Raw genomic sequence first — 12,011 nt, 5'->3', positions numbered from 1 at the left:
TATCCCGAAAAATACATGGTTCCTGCGGAAATTGCATGCACAATTTCATTTCAAATATCACCTCGGGGTATAAAAAATTAGAAGCGGTTATGAACCTATCCTTAGACCTACCGAATATATAACATAGTACATACATAAAACTGTATCAAAACCTGTCACGGCGTTTCAGAGGAATATGCCAACTACCCTTAAACATTTAGACGGAAATTTTATTTAGGTATCTATTAAATAAGATATTCTTAAGTGTTCATACTTTTGTAAAGATAAAAACATCCCCCAGCCCGCAAAAAAATGAGCAAACATGGATATAAAGAAAATTGTAAAGTTTACTCTAATATTTCGTGATTTGCCGAAATACTAAGTTATTATTTGAGTTAGCAATTACTTCATTACAATAACGTCAAGCTTTATCATTATTCTTAATCATACGAACCAACGGATTTGATTAAATTAAAAAAAAAATAACAAAATAACTTTTAATTTGTTTTTATTTTAATCATAGAGCCAATTATTTCTCTGACAAAATGTTTTAGAAACTTTAAAACCCATACAAATAATAATATCACGAATAACAATACTGGTAACACTATAACTATTAACTGGATCTCTAAGTACTGTGTCCATGATATATTGGCACCGGCTGCTCTCAAATGTTTAGCACCACCGTGCCGTAGAACATACTCTGTCCACCAAACCGCACGTTCTAATGGTGTCTGTGGTTCATCTCTAAAGATGTTTCGCAGTCTTATTATATTCTCTCGATAGCTGTAAACAAACAAATTAAATTAATTATTAAACGTAAAACTTTAAATACACCTTTCTGTTCTTTTTATTTTATCCATCATCAGCTGATGGACACCTAGACATAGGCCTTTTGTAGAGATAAAAACAAAGGCCCAGAGCTGCCTGTATCTTGTGTCTCCCTGCGGCACACTTGAATAACGCTGTAAAATATTTTTCTACACTTCTACGAGTATACTTATAATAAAACTGTAATAAAACTGTGGGTACTAGGTAGGTATATATCGATACCAAACTACTGAAGAAGCTTATAATATACTTTTATCCCAAAAATCAGTCATAATTTGCAATATTGCGCAATATGATTTCTGTTGCTAAAAAATTCTCAGATGAAAGAATAGCCAATGTTTGCATAGCACAAACTAAGAATCCAACTTTCCTAGCTAGCGTGGCTTCGTGGTCACGTGGTCTGAAAGAAATTGCTACGTTAGCGATACGTCTGCCTTTTCTACCCTACTTCTATACTTTACTTTTTATGTCTTGTTTTATGTTTTTTTTCTATTTATTGACGTGACAACGTCTTATAAATTGGTTTGCCGGGTGACACTTCAAGAAACTGCGTTACGCTCCGCTCACGTTATGCGCTCACAATGAGAGCGAGTGAGAGGCACGCGTCCCTTCCACTCGGGCATGGTTAGCCCGCCTAAGAGCGAGAGAGACAGACATAAAAAGTGAAAGGCACGCGTCCCTTCCACTCGAGCACAGTTAGCCCGCCTAAGAGCGAGAGAGACAGAGCGAGAGAGAGAGAGTGAGAGAGATAGGCATACACACCGGTTCAAATTATGAATATTCACATTAAAATTATTTTACCACTCAAAGTCGTTGTCACGTAAAACTTTCGCCCGTATACCGACTTTACAGGCAACCAATTTTATTTTGTGTAAATAAAGTGTAAAGCCAATTAATACGAATAATTTTAGACAATATAGTAAGTACAATTGTAATTCAATATTAAAAATACCTTCTATCAGAAATGACGGTAACAATAGCGTTTTTAAATATTTCTTCTGTTAAAGAAGGCATATCAAGTTTAACTCCAATTTTATGATACTGATATTTTTCTGTATTGTACCATTGATCACCTAACAATGGTATACCAATAAGAGGTACTCCAGCATCTATAGCTTCATCTGTAGATTGTAGTCCTCCTTGTGTGATAAACAATTTAATTTTTGGATGTCCTGTAAATTTAAAATATTTTTTTTCCATCAGACTTTAAAATACTTAAATAACTAAATATTTTTCTTCACGAGCGATAGATTCTTTCTTTATGAGAGTTATCATTCTTACATAATATTTGAGAGTAAGCGAAAAACCCACGCGAAATCGCCGACTTTGCATTTGAACATCGAAGAATCAAAATTTTCTGAGGACGCTCCAGTTTCGGATAATGGGCGTATATGGTTTTTTGTCAAATCTGGGTGGCGTTGTCACGTAAGTTCATCTTATTTGTTGGTAATGCCAAATTAGATTAATTAGTAAATGTAAAAATTAATATTTTTATGAGCGGATGCAAAGCAATGTCTGCTTCCGTTCAATATTTTTATACATAAAAACTATGACGAACAAAGCGTCAAGCACTAAAATCTAATTAAAATAAATAACAAAAAGAAACTAGACATGATGAAAATTATCGTGAAGTTTCTTTTAACATAGACCATAATAATATGAAACACTGAGAGAAAAGAATTCTTAAAGTTATGCTATGAAATTTCAAAAAGAATCTTTTCGAGATTCATAATTTTAGTTTCCAAGATTCGATGTACACAAACATACTAACATGGAAATTTAATAAAAGCCTTAAAAAAAAGAGTCTTAAGAGAAGGGGACTCACGTAGAAGGTCTGATTGCGGTAGCCACTTGTACAATTTGATGTTATCTGACTTTCCAGGCATAGAATCCAAATCCCACTTCCATATTACATCATATGGAAGCTCCGAAAAAACCTTGATCATCATTTGAACTTTTTTTTGTGGCATAATCGACGGTCTTACGTTCGTTCCAAAGCTAAAGTAAATAACACCATGTTTTGATTTGTTTAATAAATCGTTCAAGTCCTGCAAATAATACCATATTATAATACTAGCGGCAATGACGAATAGCTGTGAAACACCAATAGCGTAAACGGAAAACTTCTGGAATACACAGAAAATTAAATCTATCTGGGTAAAGCTATTAGTTTTGATAAGAAGAATAATGACAAAGAAATAGAAAGGAGAGTACAGCAGACATGAAATAAATACTGGAGTCTCAAAGAGATTTTTAAAAGTAACATGGCGATACCCGTTAAAACCAAAATTTTGAATTCTAACCTCCTGCCAGTATTGGCTTTAAACGTAGCATGCTAAAAATAAAAAGATTGGATAAAATAAGACATACAAAATTAAGGTCCATTACGAACCGACACCTTGAGCTACGCACTAAAACTAAAATGAAAATAGGCAGGGCACGTAGCTAGGCTGAAGGATCAAAGATGGACTTATAAAGTCACTTTGTGGAGAGGCATACATGGCAAAAGAGGTGGAGGAAGACCATTGGCGAGGTGGAAGATGAAATTAAAAAAGCAGCTGGCCCATATTGGTACCAAATAGCACAGGAAAGAGACAATTGGACATCTTTGGAGGAGGCCTTCACCCATTCTGGGGTTCTTGCGTAAAATAAAAGCACTACTAATGTACTAATATATATTTAAGTTTTACTAACCAAATTAACTTTTCTAAGTTAATTTGGTGCATAAATTTACAGAGTTATGTTATTCTTCTAACATAACTCTGTAAATTTATGCAAGAAATAAAAGGCTTTTTTATTTTTTTTTATTTTTTATTTTTATTTTTATTTTATTTAACACTAGCGGACGCCAGCGAATTTATTTTTTCACAAATCCCTCGGGAACCGTGGATTTTAACGGAATACAAAGTAGCCTATGTGTTAATCCAGAGTAAAATCTATTTCCATTCCAAATTTCAGTAAAATTTGGAATGCAGTTAAGTAGTTGCGGCGTTAAAGAGTTACAAAGAGCCATATTACTTTCGCGTCAATAATTATATTGGTAGCATAATTTACAGATAAAAGGTAAACAGCTCATTCTGAGTAAATAACTTACCTTTGGTAACTCTTTTTGTTGATCATTATGTATCCCCCTAATACACACTACACTCGGTGGAACTGGTTGGTTATTCGACCACATTGGATGAAAATTGAGAAACAACATATGAACATTATGAGTTAAGTCTCGTAAGGATGGAATATCTGGTCCAAATATTTTTTTTAAAAGCTTATCATCGTCTTGCTCTGCTAAATCGTAAAACCTATTAATTTTCAACAGTTTATACAGCTGTTGTAGTTTTTCAAAGCTAGATAAATTATATATTCTTTGGCTCACAATCGTTGGATATAGTAAAGGGTGTAATGGGGCTCCAACTACTTCGAAATTATATTGCAATCCACCGAATGAACTGATCTGAATAGTTGGAACATTGAAAACATGAGTAAAAGCTAAGGTAGGTTTTATAAAAGCTTCTAAAAGTAATAAATCAAACTGTCCCTTTTTCTTTGTAATTATTTTTTGAACTTCATCAGTAGCTATTTGAGCTTCAAATACCTTGGACATTGATATTATTACGACTTGGATTTGAGAATATACATCATCATCTTCGATTCCTGTCTTCATTTCCTCCAAAGCATTAATCCATATTTTGTAAGAAAGATCATGGACATCTATCTCGGTTAAGTTGGTCGGTGCCTGCCCTGGTTTGAATGCAGGATCTGTGGTTATTACTGTCACTTCATGCCCTCGCTTCACAAGTTCTTGCACTAAAGGACGAAATACAACTTGATGACTAATCGAAGGGGTTGGGAACACTCCTAAGATTCTTGCACCACTTGTCAAATATAAATTAAAGCTAATAAAACAAACCACTGTGGAGATTTTAAGTCTTGTAGACATTGTTGCAAACTAAATCTTTAAAGGCTAAGTTTTTATTTATATAAGCACTGCATACAGTGATTTAGGACTTCATTGTTAAAATTTAGGCAGTCGCATTATGACTCAATGTGCATAAAAAGATGCTAATTTATTATACGGGTTGTATGCCAATTCAATCCATGCATGATGTATGGCCACATAACATGGAAAACATTAAGTTGATGCTTAATCAATAGAAATAGCGAGGGTGAGGCTCATGTTTGAAAACGTACACTAATGTGTTTGTATTAATAAAGAGAATCTTGAATCTTCCTAAGCGCAAATCTCGAGAACTATTTTGCTAATTACTTTCTTAGAATACTTCTTAAATTACTAGAATGGTTCTTAAAGAGAGAAAAAATTAAAGAGACGAATATCTTAGCATTCTATGGCTTCTTCGTGCGAGTGCCGGGTCCATCACGTGGTAGAGAGAAAAACTCCGACCATAGTTCTGAACTTGTGACTACAAGACGTAGGGTTAAGGAATTCCTTGACAATCGATCAACACTCCTCGTTCTCTGCTCGTGTTGTTCTCCCTGCCTAGCCAAATTTGGTAAGATCCTATTAGAGCAGCTTTTCATACTCGTTCTTATATAGAACTAGCTGCACTTCTAGAGAGGCCAAAGTTTTTAAGCAAGTTATAAAGAGATTTTGCTATTAATCATCACGCACCTACTTCTACGGCGTACAGATTAACTACATAGCCATTTTTTATTATTATTATTATCATAATATTTATTATTATTATTGTGGTCCTTCGAAATGTTAGTCTCCCACGGCACAGTAAGCTCTACAAGTACTATTCGCTTAGTTTGTTTGGACAAAAGGAATATGTCTGGTCTAGATCTCGAAATAGCGACATCCGCTGGGATTTTATAATGTTTCTCATACGTATCCATTAATAAAGTCCAATTAGAACCTAGGATTGAGTAAGGCTTACTAGAAGATTTTGTTATTGAACCTGCATTGACGAAGTTTATTTGTCTTTTATTTGTAGTCAATCCTTTTAGAGCTCTAGCTACTAAAAGGCTTAAAGCTTCACGTATCTATCATGACGACTTGATTAAAGATATCGTATCGATATCGTAGTACTCTATCATGATGACGTGAGTAAAGACCCCTATCTTGCAGCACCTTGCATACAACCAACAAGTGCCTTGCTGTTCCTATTGCCTCACCACAAGTATAGCAAGATTTTTCAGTGGCTTTCCGCCATCATACTAAGTTCCTCTGATCTGGGAGAGTCATTTGAAAGGCTTACTAAAAAAAAATTCTCCCATACAAAGAATTCGTATATTCTATACAAAAATGAAGTAAATCTTTATCATCAAAGATTTTTTAAAATAAAAAAACTGATGAACAATATACATTTCAATTTGTTTTTATTTTAATGCTAGAACCAATTATTTCTCTGACGAAATATTTTAAAAACTTTAATACCCATAAAAATAATAATATCACAAATAACAATACTGGTAACACTATAACTATTAACTGGATCTCTAAGTACTGTGTCCATGATATATTGGCACCGGCTGCTCTCAAATGTTTAGCACCACCGTGCCGTAGAACATACTCTGTCCACCAAACCGCACGTTCTAATGGTGTCTGTGGTTCATCTCTAACTATGTTTCGCATTCTTATTATATTCTCTCGATAGCTGTAAAAAAATTACAATCAAAAATATAAATATTTTTACACCAAAATGCTGCTGTCATCATCTGCCGATGGAAGTCTACTACAAGATACAGGCCATCATATAACAAAAACAATGGTTCTGAGCCACCTATATAACCAGCAGCTCCCTGCGGCACGCTTAAATAACATAAATTTATCTTTATCAGCATCAATTCTTTACAAAACAAATATTTAGAATTATTTATTTGAGGGTACTAGATATATATCAATACATATATTCAGTACTAGTACTATATACTCTTATATAGATAAAGCTTAATAATAAATGTAACTTTATTAATTTTTATCTGTTTTTTCGTTTTTTTGTCGACCGCTTATCATGCCGCAACTACTGAAGAAGCTCACAGTATACTTTTATCGCGAAAACCACTTATATTCGCATTTTTGCACAATTTCATTAATCATCTAGGGTTCTAGGGGCCCTTCAATTCCAATTCCGAGCTGTTACTAAGAACTTATAGAGTGAATCAAAAGTCAATGTTTTCATTGTTTTCAACCAAGAAAAAAACTCCTCATGATCATCACAAAGCCATACCAACGGAAGGAAAACAGGAAAATACTCGAAATTTACATCATTCGGTTCCATTTATAGCATTTCCTCGAAAAACATTAAAATTATCATCAATATTTATGAGTTTGGGCATACTCATGATGTCAAATAACTCGAGTATTTTGTAGGCACTAGTAAATATTACGGCAATCCAATATTAACAATACCTTTTATCCGAAATGACTGTTACAATAGCGTCTCTAAATATTTCTTCTGTTAGAGAAGGCAAATCAAGTTTAACTCCAATTTTATGATACGGATATTTTTCTGTATTGAACCATTGGTCTGCAAACAGTGGTATACCAACAAGAGGTACTCCAGCATCTATAGCTTCATCTGTTGATTGAAGTCCTCCTTGTGTGATGAACAGTTTAATTTTTGGATGCCCTGTTAATATAAAAAATATTTGTTGTAACAGACTGTCATCATTATCATCATTATCAACCCATATTCGACTCACCGCAGAGCTCGAGTCTCCTCTCAGAATTACAGGCGTTAGGCCAATAGTGCACCACGCTGGCCCAATGCGGATTGATAGACTCCACACACGCAGAGAATTAAGAAAATTCTCTGGTATGCAGGTTTCACGTGGAGACACGTGATATTTAATTTCTTAAAATGCACACAACTGCAAAGTTGAAGGTGCATGCCCCGAACTAGATTGATTAGATTGGATTGATCCCGGATCCCGGATTGGATGAATCCAAGAATCCATTCTTTTCAATATGACAAATAAAATCGTTAGGCACTAGAATAGAATTAATTTAATCATTCCAAACACGATGGGTCAGTGTCCGGGTCACCTTGCTTTGTTCAAAACTTACATATGACCACATTCTGCCTCTATTTTAGAACCCTAGAAATAACATAGCATCAGGATGTTTGCTAATATAAAATGAATAAGCTCAAATTGGATGTGTTTGTCTTCCGATTTAATCATCAGGTCCACCAGACTATTGAGTAAATACCTTATTACAACACTAGCTGACGTTTCGCGGTTTCGCCCGCATGGTTCCCGTTAATACGGGAATAATATATAGCCCATAACCTTACCTCGATAAATGGGCTGTCTAAAACTAAAAAAGCTTTTCAGTAGTTCCTGAGATTAATGCGTTCAAGCAAAGAAACTCTTCAGCTATATAATATTAGTATAAATTGTCGCTGATTATACGCAGGTTTAGTTGATTGATCAATAGAACGCCAGCAAGTGGTATAAGTTTAGCTTTCAAGATTCGACTTACACGAACATACTAACATGCCAATTTAATAAAAGCTTTTAAGGTAACAAAGAGTGTAAAGAGAAAGGACTCACGTAGAAGGTCTGATTGCGGTAGCCACTTGTATAAATTGATGTTATCTGACTTTCCAGACATAGAATCCAAATCCCACTTCCATATTACATCATATGGAAGTTCCGAAAAAACTTTAATCATCATTTGAACTTTTTTTGGTGGCATAACTGACGGTCTCACGTTCGTCCCAAGGCTGAAGTAAATTACACCATGTTTTGATTTATCTAATAAATCGTTCAAGTCCTGCAAAAAATACCATATTATAATATAGAATATCATTAATGATTTACTTCATAATTAACATAGCAAGCGCCGCGTGAATATGACCTTTGCCTTCGACTTAGCGTATGTTCGCAAACATTCCGGGGCCATTCCTTTTTCAGTTTTATGAACTAACTATCTCGTCTCAAACGGAACATGAGACACGAGAGGAAACCTACATTATTCAGTGTAAATTTATAATGATTTGTTTACCTGCACTTAAGAATTTCTATGTTGAGCACGAGAATCCTCTGAGGATGAGAAGGGTGAGGCTAATAGTTGCCACGCTGGCCCAATGCCGATTGGCATACTTCACATACGAAGAGCATTGAGAAAATTTTCAGGTATGCAGGTTTCCTCATATCTTATTTCAGTGTATGTTAACCGTTACATCTATACCTAACCCTAAATACGAGACTGTGGTAACTTGAAAAGAATTAAAAAGAAGAAAATTTTATAACGACGATATATGAAGGATCTATAACGACGTTGCCACAAAGCTAAGAGGTGGTGAATGGAAACATGATTCCTCACGATATTCTACAGAGAATATAAAAACAAAATTACGTTAACACAAAGCCTTTATATTTTTACTCATTAACTTCGTCAATGCAGGCTCAAAATCGAATATCTCTAGTAAACCCTATTTAATCCTAGATTCTGCTCCTGATTGAACTTTGCTAATAGATACGTATTAAAAACATTATAAAATCTCAGAGGATGTCGCTATTTTAAGATCTAGACCAGACATTTTCCTTTTTTTAAACAAACTAAGCGTATAGTACTTGTTGAGCTTACTGTGCCGTGGAAGATTAACATTCCGAAGAACCACAGTATAAAAGAGCATAAATATTATGAGTGAGAGAGAATTACCACCAAAATCTTTCTATAAATTGCTTAAAGACCTTGGGCTCTCTAGTACTGCAGCAAGTTCTATATTAGAACGGGTATCCAAAGCTGCTCTAATAGGATCTTACCAAATTTGGCTATGCAGAGAGAACAACACGAGCGGAGAAGGGGAGTGTTGATCGATCGTCAAGGAATTCCTTAACCCAACATCCAGCTCACAAGTCTTAGACTTTGCTCGGAGTTTTTTTCTCTACCACGCGATGGACCCGGCATACGCACGGTGAATCCATGGATTGTCAAGATATTCATCTCATAAAGTTTGTCTGACTATGCAAGCGCTTGCTTTATTTACCTTTTTCTGTTATTTTTTAACCTTGTAAAGTCTAATAAAATGATATCAGTGCAGTATTCATTATAATGTATAATATTTGAGATCAAAGTGTTATCAATTCATTGGTGCGACGAGGTCATTTTTTAATCTTAGGTAATAACTAGCGATCACCCCCACAAAACAAAAAACGCTAAACACTAACGCTAATCACCCGTCCGATCTTAGATGACAATTCAAAGATATTTTACGTGTTACGTGCCTAGATAATCACCGCAAAAAGTGATCTGAATTTAGCTACTCTTGGTTTTTACACTTCCTGAACACACAATTCGACATTGTGACAATTGGCACACTTGCTCGCCTCAGTTTTGATGTGCTAGTGCCCTATTCTCTTGTACAAAATATCGTTGTAACAACTATATGAACGTATAGAATTCAGTTTGTGTTTGTGATAGAAATAACAATGCAAGAAAAGTATAAATATTACGGTACGACCGAAGGATGATAATTGTAAGTATTTTGTTTGTTAAACAAGGTTATAAACTTTATACCTTTTACCAGTGGCGTGCACAAGGATTTTAACTAGGGTATGCACTATTCGTACAAATCGTACAAAATAGAAAATTCCTTCGTCAGTCCAGGTTCGTAATGCATCTATATGAATGGTTCACTGCAGGCTTATAGAAGAGGAGATATATATATAGAACTTTAAGCCCACCGCGATGCTTTTTATTAAATTTTAAACTTACCTTTGGTAGCTTTTTCTGTTGATTATTATGAATTCCTCCAATGTATACAACACTCGGTGGAACTGGTTGGTTATCCGACCAGATTGGATGATTATTGAGAAACAACATATGAACATTATCAGCTAAGTTTCGTAAGGATGGAATATCTGGTCCAAATATTTTTTTCACAAGCTTATCATCGTCTTGCTCTGCTAAATCGAAAAACCTATTAATTTTATGCAGTTTATACAGCTGTTGTAATTTTTCAAAGCTAGATAAATTATATACTCTTTGGCTCAAAACTGTTGGATATAGTAACGGGTGTATTGGAGCTCCAATTACTTCGAAATTGTATTGCAATCCACCGAATGAGCTGATCTGAATAGTTGGAATATTGAAAATATGAGTAAAAGCTAAAGTAGGTTTAACGAATGCTTCTAAAATTAATAAATCAAACTGTCCCTTTTTCTTTGTAATTATTTTTTGAACTTCATCAGTAGCTATTTGAGCTTCAAATACTTTGGACACTGATATCAAAATTAGTTGGATTTGAGAATATAAATCATCATCTTCGTTTCCTGTCTTCTTTTCCTGCAAAGCATTGGTCCATATTTTGTAAGATAGGTCATGGACATCTATCTCGGTTAAGTTGGTCGGTGCCTGCCCTGGTTTGAATGCAGGATCCGTCGTGATAACTGTCACCTCATGCCCTCGCTTCACAAGTTCTTGCACTAAAGGTCGAAATACAACTTGATGACTAATAGAAGGGGTTGGGAACACTCCTAAGATTCTTGCACCACTTGTCAAATATAAATTAAAGGTTATAAAATAAACCACTGAGATTTTAAGTCCAGTAGACATTGTTGCGTACTAAAGTTGTAAAGGCTAAGTTTCCCCTTATATAAGCACTGTAGTGATATCAGAATTCAATGTTAAAATTTAAGCAGTCGCTTTATGACTCAATCTTCATCAGAAGATGCTAATTTATATGTCTGTAGTATTTGTCAGTCTATGCATGATATTCATATGATAAAATGTCTATAAATAGTTTACATTATAAGGTTGAGAATTAGGTGCATTTTTATTTACCTATACGTAACCGTGTGCTCAGTGCTAGTTTTAAATAAATAACATTATACAGATTACTTTAAAAAACAACATAAATATTGCTCTATTGCTTTAAAAGATATTCAATATTGTTTAGATGTTGCATGCGTCTAGAGTTTAGAATATCGCACAAAATAATTTTACCACTAAAAATATATTTTACAACTCGCAGATACTCAGTAGATATTTATTAAAAACACTACAATTTACGCGAATTAGAGTAATTGGACGTTGGTGATTATTGTCTTGAAAAAAAAAAACTTAAAATCATGCGTTTTTAAACAAAAATTATAGTTATAAGTTATTTTTGAATTTCGACGTTTTGAGGCCCTAGAAGGCTATCCTGATTTTACGGTCTTACTCTAGAAGTGTAGGCGTATTTGTATGTAAGTATGTAATTCTATCTGGTAGCTTTTGAACGGCTTAAATG

At 34.4% G+C, this 12,011-nt stretch overlaps 2 protein-coding genes across 3 annotated transcripts; both read right to left on the bottom strand.

Annotated features, from left to right (window-relative positions):
• Positions 1 to 470: 470 nt before the first annotated feature.
• On the bottom strand, positions 471 to 4,774 carry LOC112045614 (UDP-glucuronosyltransferase 2B15). Of its 2 annotated transcripts, none has more exons than XM_052888287.1 (4): positions 3,905 to 4,774; positions 2,636 to 2,858; positions 1,763 to 1,982; positions 471 to 765 (listed from the first exon to the last, which is right to left on the bottom strand). In XM_052888287.1, the coding sequence occupies exons 1-4, from the start codon at positions 4,745 to 4,747 to the stop codon at positions 477 to 479; spliced, it is 1,575 nt and encodes a 524-aa protein (XP_052744247.1). In that variant the 5' UTR covers positions 4,748 to 4,774; the 3' UTR covers positions 471 to 476. The 2 variants fall into 2 exon arrangements, with proteins under 2 accessions (XP_052744247.1, XP_052744252.1); XM_052888292.1 differs by having other exon boundaries at positions 4,403 to 4,772.
• Positions 4,775 to 6,044: 1,270 nt separating this feature from the next.
• On the bottom strand, positions 6,045 to 11,788 carry LOC128199192 (UDP-glycosyltransferase UGT5-like). The gene is made up of 4 exons (XM_052887598.1): positions 10,496 to 11,788; positions 8,326 to 8,548; positions 7,181 to 7,400; positions 6,045 to 6,425 (listed from the first exon to the last, which is right to left on the bottom strand). The coding sequence occupies exons 1-4, from the start codon at positions 11,333 to 11,335 to the stop codon at positions 6,137 to 6,139; spliced, it is 1,572 nt and encodes a 523-aa protein (XP_052743558.1). The 5' UTR covers positions 11,336 to 11,788; the 3' UTR covers positions 6,045 to 6,136.
• Between the last annotated feature and the right edge of the window lie 223 nt (positions 11,789 to 12,011).

This window comes from Bicyclus anynana, chromosome 2 (assembly GCF_947172395.1).
Source record: "Bicyclus anynana chromosome 2, ilBicAnyn1.1, whole genome shotgun sequence".
NCBI classification, from domain to species: Eukaryota; Metazoa; Arthropoda; class Insecta; order Lepidoptera; family Nymphalidae; genus Bicyclus; species Bicyclus anynana.
Note: the sequence above shows the minus strand (reverse complement) of the source record. Positions and strands in the feature narration are given on the sequence as shown.

Coding starts and splice junctions, on each gene's coding strand:
- LOC128199192 (XM_052887598.1), bottom strand. CDS start 11,335: ATGTCTACTGGACTTAAAATCTCAGTGGTTTATTTTATAACCTTTAAT. Junction 8,549..10,495: donor AACAGAAAAAGCTACCAAAG/GTAAGTTTAAAA, acceptor TATTTTTTGCAG/GACTTGAACGATTTATTAGA. Junction 6,426..7,180: donor ACAGTCATTTCGGATAAAAG/GTATTGTTAATA, acceptor ATTTTTTTACAG/CTATCGAGAGAATATAATAA.
- LOC112045614 (XM_052888287.1), bottom strand. CDS start 4,747: ATGTCTACAAGACTTAAAATCTCCACAGTGGTTTGTTTTATTAGCTTT. Junction 2,859..3,904: donor AACAAAAAGAGTTACCAAAG/GTAAGTTATTTA, acceptor TATTATTTGCAG/GACTTGAACGATTTATTAAA. Junction 766..1,762: donor ACCGTCATTTCTGATAGAAG/GTATTTTTAATA, acceptor GTTTGTTTACAG/CTATCGAGAGAATATAATAA.